The 12,082-nt window shown below is 40.0% G+C and overlaps 1 protein-coding gene across 1 annotated transcript in view; it reads right to left on the minus strand.

Annotated features, from left to right (window-relative positions):
• UNC80 (unc-80 homolog, NALCN channel complex subunit) overlaps nucleotides 1–12,082 on the minus strand; it is a gene marked incomplete at its 3' end in the record, with an annotated part of 190,042 nt that overhangs the window by 133,510 nt on the left and 44,450 nt on the right. Inside the window, exons 13-16 of the mRNA XM_023510374.1 lie at nucleotides 8,303–8,449; nucleotides 5,006–5,153; nucleotides 2,756–2,904; nucleotides 454–620 (exon numbers count right to left, since the gene is read on the minus strand). Of these exons, the coding sequence (XP_023366142.1) occupies nucleotides 454–620; nucleotides 2,756–2,904; nucleotides 5,006–5,153; nucleotides 8,303–8,449 (611 nt within the window). The remainder of the gene's footprint in view (nucleotides 1–453; nucleotides 621–2,755; nucleotides 2,905–5,005; nucleotides 5,154–8,302; nucleotides 8,450–12,082) is intronic.

A 12,082-nucleotide genomic window follows, 5' to 3' on the forward strand; every position in this document is an offset into this window, starting at 1 on the left:
GTTACTAGTCCTTGCACTGTAGTACTGTCATGCTGGGAACCACGAAGATCAGTGGTCCCCAACCTTTTTGACACTAGGGATCTGTTTCATGGAAGACAATTTTTCCACTGGTGAGGGTGGATAGATTCTCACAAGGGGCACGTAACCTAGATCCCACCCAGGTACAGTTTACAGTAGGGCTCGTGCTCCTGTGAGAATCTAGTGCCAGTGCTGACGTGCAGGAAGTGGACTCAGGCAGTGATGCAAGTGGCAGGGAGCAGCCATCAGTACAGATGAAGCTTCACTTCCTCACCCGCCGTTCACCTTCAGCTGCAGGCCCAGCTCCTCACAGGCCCCGGAGTGGCACCAGTCCGCAAGCCAGGAGGTTGGGGACCACAGACATAGACGATAAAATAGACTAGATTCTACTGACTTAATGCAAATACTGATACTCAGGGAGCTCAAGCTACCAACCTTTTACCGCCTGCAGGTTTAGATTCCTGTTCATTCTCCTCCACCTTCTTCCCTGGTGCTAACTTCTCGGCACTGTCAAGCAAAGCACTGAGGGCTACTCTCCTGAAGACGTTCCCATGAGCCTCTTTGATAAACTGGACCAGCTGTCGGATGTCACAATACAGCCCCTGTGTGGAGGTGGGAAGGAAGTTTCGAGAAAGAAGGATAGCTGTGTGATTACAGCTATCACAGGAAGAAAGGAATTCCTTAGGCTTAGACGAGCATTGGAATCATAAAAGGAAGACAGCTTACTACTGACGAAACCAGTGGCATACGCTCTCTACACCATACCTATAGGAGAGCATTGCCGAGGCCCTTGCCAGTCATCCTTACTATGAAAAAAGATGACTACCATGCTTCTTATAAGAAAGGTGGCTGTGTCACTAGAAAGACGTTAATTTACATTTTTAACCACTGGACTCCCAAGCTTTATTTTTTCCTCTTAATTGTGCCTTCTGAACAGATGCCTGCAAAAAGAAGGTAGTCAGAATTTTGTTTAGACTACAGATTTCAGCTCCTCTTCAGCTTCTCCAAATTTTCTACATGATTGTGAAAAACTATGGTGTGTTCTAGATACTTCTAATAAAGCTTGATTGTTCAAAGGAGGACGCATTTTTCTGGACAGATTTAGCAAATTATAGGTACACTGTAGGCCAATTAAGCATGAACTTGATTATGAACTCAAGGCAATGCAGGATTCTTAAAACCAATATATTGGTTAATCGATATTTTCAAATGTATGCAGGAAATTTTTTTGAGAAACTAAGCTTTGCATCAGCATATTCCCCTCTCTCTTCTCTAAGGAGACAGTTACTATATTTTTTGCTCTAGGGAATATTTATGGCAAAGCAAAATGCAGAAGCCTAAAGAACAGTCACCTTGATAGCTTTGGTTTTCAAAATGTAAGATCACTGAGATACTCATGAGAATAATCTTTAGGAAAGCAGAAAGAAGGGCCTTTGAAGAAAACAGGGAGAGCATGCCCTTTGGGTCACTGTACCCTTAACTGTGCCCTTCACTGTGCTCTTCACTGTGCACTCTGTGGCTCTTCCACTGATGGACCAAGGCCTCAGACAGCCAGGTCTCCACACTTACCAGCAGGCGCGCAGTCCTCAGCATGCTGTGGAAAGCACTATGTAAAATAATAGGCATTGAGTAATAATTAAGACCCATGTGTGGACCCTCCCAAGGCCCTTGGTGCTACATATCTAAGATATGGGTCTTTACACCAACCATGGAGTGAGGAAACCCAAGAATGATCCTTCTGGTGGGATGGGGGTGCAACGTCAAGTTTTAGACAATTTTTTATAAATTAAAAAATATATTTTTTTCTATACACAAGACTGTGAACAAAGATTTATAAACACTCACATGTAATAAGTTTATTAAATTACTTCTTGCCATGACTAATGTGAATGCCTCCATGGCACCTGTGTTATAAAAATCTTACTGGGTTGACTCTGATTGTCAGCAAAGTTATATACCTTTGGTTTGCGATTTTATTCTGTTCATCTCAAGTCAAGTAAATTGTTTCAATAGTTATAATAAAATAATATCTTTGATTTAGGTAGATTAGCAGATAGTATCCATGTGCATAAATGGGCTGATTGCTGCATTGGAGTCATAATATCTAACAGATTCGTAGGATAGAGAAAGGCTCCTTTGCCTCCCCCAAAGACCTGACATCATCCATTCTCATTAGATTTGTCATCCTTAATTTACACTGTAGTATGCCAAACCATGCTATCCTTGGCAGCAATTAAACACCAACCTCTATAGCTTGGTTCTCCCGCATGCCACTTGTGATTTCAGTGGTATAATTAACACAGTCTTTTAAGAAGTGTAGCTAAAAGATTATAGTGCTCCATAAAACAAAACCAATTTCAGCAGCATATGCATTAATTTATAAGGTAAATGTGGTTTCAAATATGCTTGGTATAACATTCTTTAATATTTCATGAGCCAACAAACTGTGCTCCAGTACCTTCTTTCTGAAGGACTCAAAATACCTTGCAACGATTTCAGCAAATATTACATAATGGCTGAGATAGAAGAGGAAGATAAGTCAACTTGCAGATAGCTTGATGAGTAACAGGAGGAGAAAAGTGTTGCTAACGCTCCATTGTGACTTACTGGTGATATTGGGGAAAATAGATATTTTGACTTTAAAGTGTAAACTTCTCTCCTTCATGGCCATGGCATGAGAACTTTTCTCAGAGTGGGAATGGAGAACTCCTGTGGGAGGAAGGGCAGAGCTTCTCACCAGATTCTCGGGGCTGTGCAGCTCATGTGTGGTTGACGCGCAGCGTGTGATGAGGGATTTGAACATGGCGCTGACGATAATGCCTTCCACATTTTGGGCTGTGGATTTGTTGTCCACTGTGGTAAAGTTATTTCCAAACCCAGCCTTGTCTGGAATGCAAAGGCACAAATTATAGGCAATGTTTCCATGAAGCTCCACAATCAAAAGGAGTCAGGAAGTATTTGGCACCCAGGAATTAGAAGGGCTTCAGAAACAGAGAGACAGAGAGGTAAAGATAAACCTGGTTTAATAACCACTATGCAGACTTGGAGAAAATGGATTCCAGTCTCTTCCAGAGTTTTTACCAGGACATAACTGACACATTCATGGAATGTTTCAATTGATAAATCTTAGCAAAGAAAGGGAAACAACTGTTAACCTTTAAGAAATACTTTTAGGCTTAGAATAGTTTTTAATAGGTAATCATTGAGGGTGGTGTCTGTGGCTCAAAGGAGTAGGGCGCCAGCCCCTTATGCCAGAGGTGACAGGTTCAAACCCAGCCCTGGCCAAAAACTGGAAAAAAAAAATAGGTAATCATTGAAAAAAAATTGACCAATGGCTCCTCATTGGAGATAGAGTTAATTTGATTCAGCCTGTTTAGTGGCAAGAGATGCTTGCTTCTCAATAAAAATTGTTCAGTCTGTCCGAAATGGAATGAGGTGGGGTCACTGGGTGAGCTGGGTCGGGAAAAGGAAGAGGTAAGATGGGCCCTGCAGGGGAAGTCATGTGGTCACCTGAAAATCCCGAGCCCTTCCAAGACCTGCAGAGTCCTCTCAGAAGCTTCCTGGGTACATGGAAGGGAAGAGCTACAACCTCTCCAAGTGCCTCTTCCTTCTAACTCATACACATGGGAAACGCAGGGTACTGAGGCCATCCACCTCCATGGCATTTGGGGCCAGTTTTCCACAGATCTGTGGATCTTCAATAGGGGACACATGGGTATTCTGTAGCCTTGCCAGAGGAGTCCTCAGAGCCTGAGACTGTGAGCTGTGGGGCGGATGCGTGGCTCCACGATTGATCAAGTAGGGACCTGTGTTGGCCTCGCTGATTGATCCCAATCTACTTTCACACAGCTTCCTCTTCAACTTAAAATAATCTACTCTATTAGCAACATCTCGCTGCCTTTGCCCGCTGTCAGGATTGTCTTTTCATTCTACATTAGTGAAAGAAATATTCTATTTAGCCTTATAGCTTTTATCTCCAATAGCTTATAAAAGAGAAAAAATAGTTTATAATCCAGAACTTTTCTTGCAGTCTCTCAGCTACCATCCTCACTTCATTGGTTTTAAAATTTATAATGTACTTGGTTTAAAGCAACTCTGACAATATAGACTGTTTCAGGGATTCTATAGTGAAGCAGTATTTCCTTTTAATGTAATGACCAGGGAATAATACCTAGAATACAACCAGAAAAGCTGCTTCTAAATCTATCCAATGTGTCTTTATTTTAATCAACTACTATCAGACGCATATTACATGAATAATAAAAGCCTCTCCTAAGATGTATTCTTCTCTGACTCTAATTAAAATGTGCACTCAGTCAACTCAGGCCTCCATGCTTCACTTTCACTGTGTCAGTGCATTTGCACTCAAATGGCATGTGGAGGTGTTCTAATTATTACGAATGCACCTGGCATTCATTTATCTCCCTATAACTTAGGTCTCCGTCCTGGAGTTTTCTTTAAGCCATAAAGTTATCAAATAGTTTATGGGTCTATCTATGGATCCACTTGCCTCATTTTAAAACATTAAGTATATATGTCTGTGCATGTTTGTATGTGTTATGTCTATTACTATGTTTACCACAAACATGTTTTTTCCCTCATTTCATTTTGTAAAAAAATTTCCAAGCACTGAGCCTGGCACATAAGTTATTTATTTCATTATTACCGAACCAATGAATATGATTGCTGCCTTAGTTGTCACACAACAGAAGGTTGTATGAAAAAGAGGAGTCCCATGAGTGGCAGTGTAAAAATCAAAGGACTAGGTGAGGATGCCACAAGCTTTACCAAGTTTTTGTCCTTAGAAATCTTCCAGAATGTGTCATCAAAGACGATGGGTAAGTTTTTCTTGTTCGTGCTCCATTAGACACACACACATGTCCCTTGTCCTCTAAATTCTACCTTCACAAATTCAGTGTGCCCTTGAAACACTACCTGTTTCGCCTCAGAAGGATTTCTCCTAGAACTCAGGTGCGGCTTTACTTACTGTCAGTGACCGGCTCCATACAAAATCCTAGCAAAGCATGCAAGAAGTCCACTACATTATTGAGAGAGTCCTTGTTCACATAGTCCCGCATGGTTTGTCGGAACTGCATCTTATCTAGCTTGTATAGCTTAGTGAGGCAGTTCTGGGCCTGCAATGAAGGAAGAAAAGTGAAAACGTCACAAGTACCAGCATACGCCACGAACACCGTTAGTCTGAGACAGAAGCTTGAGAAGGTGAGGGGTCCCATGCACCCCTGCTGGCCAGAGCCAGACAATCCTGCTAGCCCCTTGTATCTTGGCAGGAAGTGGGCAGAGCAGACTAAGGAGTCTGGGGCAGTTTACAGCCAGAGGAGCTGCCCCTCCAGAAAACCCACAGGGAAGGCTGAATACAAAGTCTAGGAATTCAGTATTTTCACCAAGATCAAGACTTTAAGATCTTAATGAAAAAAACTCAGAAAGTGCAATTTAGGCAGGAAATAATATTGGCAATCCACATTTAGAAAACCTCAAAGGCTTTGTGCAATGGGAAGGAGCAGGCCACTCCATCTGAGGAGAAGAGCGAGAAGAAAGCTCCTCCAGTGGAGTGGAGTCGGGAAATGAGGGACAGGAGGAAGCCTGGAGAAAGGAAGGGTGGCTGGGTGAGGCCACAAGGAGGGCTGGCTGGGTGAGGCCACGCTAGCCGAGGATGGAGGGCCTTGGGCAACTGAGCATCAGCATGGAAGTCAGATTAGGGAGATCCTTCAGAAGTAGGATCGTTTGGGTGCCCTTCAGGGTGACCCAGAAGAAAATGGAAGCAAAGTCACATCACCATTTTGACAAATCAAGGCCCTGGGAACAATTCTTAGAAATTTGGAGAGGAAAATAAAAGATTATAAAAGGCTGAAACTTGGAATTGGCAAAATGGTTCTTGGCATGATGTTGTTACCATCTTTCCACTTGTATTACAAAGTCAGATGGAAGAATTTGTTTTTACTCATTCTTTATTATGTCCTAGAAGATATGAAATTAGGCATTTTTATTCTATTAGTTGCTAGATCTTGAGCAAGCTCATTTGATTCTTACAAAGTAAATGCTGCTTGCTATAAAGTTTGCAAGGCACATAGGTGAAATCTGCTTTCCATGAAGAAGTATTTCATTATTATTCCACAAAGAATATGTGAAAATCTTCACTGCAATATTTACAAATCACTTAAAAACCTTGGATTGGAAAGCTCCAAAGTACAAACTATTCTATGTTCTCAAGATATACCAAAAGAGCATAACTTCAAATATACTCTTTCAATGCTATTATCTATAGCACTCCATATATCCTTTCCATCTATAGTTTGATGGGAAGATTAAGCAAGCCCAACAATATCTAACCTTAAATATTTCAATTCTGAGCCAATATCCTGACTTCTTTAAGTGGTGTAAAACTGAAGAAATAAATTCATTTTAAATAGTTGAGGAGTGCCAGCTACTGATTAGACTAATAAGCTAAGCATGGAGGGATTCTCTGATGGAATGCCTAGGCACTTTGATGGCTGTCATTATAGTAACCTCTGTTTCTTAAAAAAAAATAATAATTACAAGGACCAGATCTGGTGCAGGTGAGAAACAGTGGCCAAATCTCAAAAGTTAAATAACTTCTGAAAATCCAATCGTAGAGAAATCTGGAAATAAGTAGCCTTTAGTACTAGACATTTTCCAGGGAACAGTTCTCAAATTTACATCTCTTGGACAATGCACTTCCTGAACCAAAATATGCAAATATAATATCTATAATAAACACTGAACAGAACTACAAGATGATAGAGGAATTGTCCACTAAGCCACATAGAGAAGGCAGGTAGAACCCTGGCTGGATGCCCTAACAGTAAGTGTATGTACTCTCGGGGAAGGAAAGCATGGTGAACAAGGCGATAACAACAACTCCTTACACGGCTCTGACCCGATTGGCCCTGCTTTCCATGAATCCAGAAAGGCAGGTTTTGGTTGTCAAAGTCAGTTTCTACTTCCACCCAAACCATGGCGCTTCCAATCATGTTTTAACATTTCAATTCATGAAACTGGCCTCCTATATGGGGAGTGATGTAGTATTCCATTTATTGGAATAACTACTATAACATGATTTAAAATTTTTATTACATAAAGATGGGGACAATGTCAGCTTTCTGTTACCTTATTATTGTTTTCTTGGCCTCAAAATCTAGATCTTGGTCAAAAATGTCAAGTTTCAGAATTTAGAAGTTAATTACTGTAACAATAACCCCATATACACATAATAAAGTAAAATAATACAGCACAATAAATTGCAAAAGAGAGAAAAAGTAAAGCATAGCTGAAAAAAAAAAAAAAGAAAATCACAGCTAGATGGATAGATAGAGGATAGGTAATACAAGCAAAATGCCCAGCATGCTTATTCTGTGTGAACATTTCATGGCAAAACCTAACACCACAGGAAAATGAGCTGGCATTGGACTTTGACATGATCCCCAAACTCTGCCAACATACGCCAAAGGGTCAAAGAGTTTCTCCGGTACTCAAATTTGGATCAAGCTCTTATTTTTAAGAGAATATTTTATTATATCAATTCAAACATGTTTATGCGGCAACCATCTCAGTTCCGACTTGCTGTAGAGGTGGAGGTAGGTTCTCATTCACTTCGGAAAGGAAAAACAGCAGTCAGAGTATCCAAATGAAAATGCAAAACCATATTCCATCACAGAATCGTACTTGGCAAGCCCAAGGGCAGAGTTTCAAGTTTCACACAGTTCAAAGGGCCATGATCTCAAATATCCAGAAGTCAAGGTTCATTCTCAAAGAAGCCAGAAAGTAGCTGGCTACTTTTACAGTCCTATTTTGTCCCAATAAGGGCCATTTTCCACATCTAAGTAAGAACCACAAACCAAGTCGTAAACTTTGACTCCTTTTTCTAATCTGAAATATGTTTTATGGTGCCCAGGCAGAGGATTGAAAAGTTGTTTGTCACAGGCCATCAGAAGCTTGCTAAATGTATTCATCTGTGCAAAGTTCTTTCAAGCTGCAATTCCGACATTCCAATTATTTATTCTTTTACCAACTGCTGAGTCTGCTTTAGGCAGGAGGCAGAAGTGCTTTCCCAATTAAACTTTACTAAGCCTGGGTTTAAATGTCTTGAGATATCTTGTGGGAATACTCCCACAGCAAGACAGTATTAATTACCACCGTGAAATACAGTATTTCTCAGGGAACACTGACCCTCATTGTCAAAGGACTCATTCTTAAACTGGAGGGAAGGAAGAGGGAGACGAAATGGAATCTACCGTAATTCTCTTACATTCTCTCGGAATACCTGGTGTCTCAGACGATCTCCAGAGAGCCCTCGGTGTCCTTCTCCACAACCATAGGCACAACCCAGCGACTTCACTATTTTGATGAGCATAGTCAGGGCAAGCCTATGGTTGCTTACAGGTGTACTTTCATCCTAGCACCCACAAATGAGAAAGAAAGAGAAGTTTGTTTATTTTGCCCCTGAGGCTCTTTGCTACTGAGATTCTATTGTATGATTAAATCACGTTTATATGTGTTACAGCAAGCACCTGCAATTTGGGAAACAATACTGTCAAAGGCTCAACCTTTCTCAAACCTAGTAAATGATTTAAAAGAAAGAAAAAAAATCTATGTATTTTGAACATTGTCTGGTACTAAAGAATATAAATACAGATTTCTTTATTAGAAGGCATGGTTTTATATCTTCGTCTGTCAGAATGGACTACCCTAGAGAGAGAGCGAGGACTCACAGTGATGAAAACAAAGAGATTTTCTTAGAAACTGTTTTCATCTGGAGGCTTCTGACAATAATACTGGGTGAGGATTACTGTTAAGGTTTTCAGAATTGATCCAAGTCTGCAATTTTGAAATCTCACGGCAATTTCTGACATTTGGGGGGGATTTTTCTAACTGTATGCTTTCACTGTATTGTAAAACACATGCGCAAGCCAAGGGAAAATGTACAGAACTTTATAAACATTCAGCTTGAATCTCTCTTGTGGTTAAACGGGAAACACTCCTGAGATGAATTATGAGAATTATTTCGTCCACTCTTTTGCCCTATTTAATTTTTACTGTTATCGAAGAACATGACTTAGAAAAAAAGGAACCTCCTTGAATAATTTCCAAAGAAGCATAAGGAAGCTGTTGCTAAGGAATGAAGCAGAGCCCAGTGTGGGAGAGCCATTTTCTCCGGGAAGCCACAACCTGCCTCAGTCCTTCTAGCTATGTTCTCCCGTCAGCACCTACACCATAAATCTGGGATTTCAGCTCCTGGTCTTTAATTGCATATGATGTTAAATTATTAACACATTTGTGTTTTAATTTCCTCAGCCATGAATTAAGGATCCTAATAGCTGCCCTTCCTACTTTATACATCTACTGTGCAGAGCAAATGAAATAATAGATGAGACTTGCCTTGAAAATGGTGAGGCACTGTTCCATACTCATATATGATCAGGTGGACACATAAACTCTGGGACTAAAGACAAAGTGTACTCACAGGTGGGTAGGGAGTAAGAGGGATAGGGGGTTATAGATACATCACCATGTGCCCTCATGTGGTGGGGAGACTTTCTCCTCCCCTAATGTTAGGTAGTTGGTACTCCCTGTCTTATCCATGAGCTCTTATAGCCGATGTGGTGCTGAACTCAGAGACTCACCCCTCAGGACTGGTTCATGCATTCTCTGAACAGCTGGAGATGTTGACATTGACAGCCTCAACTGGGTGCCTCTCCAGGACCTCCCCCAGCTAGACAGCTGCCTCATCTAACATTGTGCTCTTTTCTTAGAGGTAGACTGCTCCAAAGACTGGTCAAAGGCATAAAGGCATGGGTGGGAGGATATTAAAAAGATCCCTTTGCATCACCTGGATGCTACTTTCAAAATCCCTCCCTCCCAGAACTCCCTGTGCTGAGGCCTCTAGTGCAACTACACAGAAGTTCAACTTCTCTCTCCGCCCCATCCTGCTGCTTCTATACTGCCCAGATGTTGATCCTGAGAGGACACTACAGTGACTCTCCTGGATACATACAGCTTCATATCTGAACCTGTTTCCTGGGAACCTTCCCTAAGGCAGCTCAGAAGGTAGCAAATGGAAGACTTGAATATATATGTGCACAAATATACATGTACATACAAATATATATATATATATATGTATATGTGTGTATGTGTGTGTGTGTGTGTATCCCTTATTTGAAATGCTTGGACCAGAAGTATTTTGGAATTCAGGTTTTGCAATATTTGCTTATACATAATGAGATATCTTGAGAATAGGACCCAGGTTGGAACACCAAATTCATTTATGCTTCTTATAGACCTGACACACAAGGCTGAAGGTAATTTTAGACAATATTTCAATAATTTTGCACATGAAACAAAGTTTTAATTGCATTTTGACTGTGACTCATCACATGAGGAATTTTCCACTTGCAAAAAATGCCGGTGCTCAAAGTTTTGGATTTTGGAACACTCCCAATTTTGGATTTTTGGATGAGGGATGCTCAATCTGTATATGTATTTGTGTGTGTGTGTGTGTGCATGTATAGAAATACTGTGTTTATGTTTACCAATTAAGAAATTGTTATTTATTTATTTGTATTTTTTTATTAAGTCAAGTACACATAGATCATGAATATATTTATACATATGTGGGGTACAATGTGTTGATTTTTTTAATATAATCTGATGTGGTTACATCAAACCAATCAACATAGCTTTCGCCTCTTTTACTTGATTATTGTGTCAAGACATGTATGTTCTACACTTGACAGATTTGACTTGTACCCTTGCAATATGCTCCATAGGTGTGGTCCCGCCTTTTGCCCTCCCTCTATCAAATCTCCCCCCTCCCTCCCTTCCCACTCCATTTCTTTCCTTCAGCCTGGGCTATAGCTGTGTTCTATTGAAATTTTTAGTTTCTATTCCAATCTTTGCTCCAATATTTACTAACTGTGTAATCTTGGACAAGCTATTCATCCAATCTGTGCTCCATGTGGGATTCATTATATTAATAACATCTATCTCATAGAGTTGTGAGAATTAAATAAGTCAAATCATGAAAGGCACAAAATCATAGCAAACCAAATGTTAATAATTGTTTTTATGTATGGGGCATTACTGTCCTCTGGGGCACCTTTATGCAAATTAGAAAAGGCACCCCTCTGGATGAATAAATTAGAAGAAAGTGAGCCTTGTGGGTGGATGCAATTCTTGGGTGAGTGGTTCCAGGAGCAGAGTTTGGGCTGGATTTCAGTTCTCAGTGTCACCTTTAGTCAAGGCATTTGTGTTGTGAACAGACCACAGAGCCATATGCAAAACAGCACCTTAGGCCAGGGCTTATTTGGGAGATTGGTTTACATATATTTTACAATCTCTATATGTGCCTTTAAAAATTCTCCAGCTCTGAAAGTGCTTTGTAAATACCTATTCAGGTTATAATTTTCTTAGACCTTCAGATAGTCTTGAGATTTAGGCTGCTCTCATAGGAGACATTTAGAAAGATGTATCAAGTTACAGGTAGAATCACAGATATTAAAGAACATTCCAAACACTCAGTTAAAATTAGTGGTAAATATAGAAATGGAAATGAGATCTTCCTTTCTGTCTTCAGAATCAGTTCCTATGCTTCAGCTATTAACTAAGTTACAAAATTAGATAAACCCCCTGATTCCACTGAAAATAACAGATGGGTTTGGGGCAGAACAGACCTCTATGAATCACAAGCACAAGGCACTTGACCTCCTGTCAGGTTTTATTTTATAAAGTCTTTGTACTAAAAAGAATGTTATTTTCAGAACCAACTATAAAACATTTATATCTGGCAAATGTTTTGGAGACCACATAATCTGACTTTTAAAAGTTCCATACTGTTTAAAAGTGATAAACTTGGTCAAAATAACATTTCTTACATCAAGCTAAAGTATCAAAGATAATGTCTAGATTTTAAATAATCATCACATTTTTAATAAAAATGAGAAAAAAATATCGGCTGCATGAAATTTTAGAACTAAAAATATTCAAAAATGAAATCAAAATGTTACCAATGAAGCTAAATCCTTCATAT

Source organism: Otolemur garnettii, unplaced genomic scaffold (assembly GCF_000181295.1).
Source record: "Otolemur garnettii isolate 467f Iridium unplaced genomic scaffold, OtoGar3 scaffold00013, whole genome shotgun sequence".
Classification (NCBI taxonomy): Eukaryota; Metazoa; Chordata; class Mammalia; order Primates; family Galagidae; genus Otolemur; species Otolemur garnettii.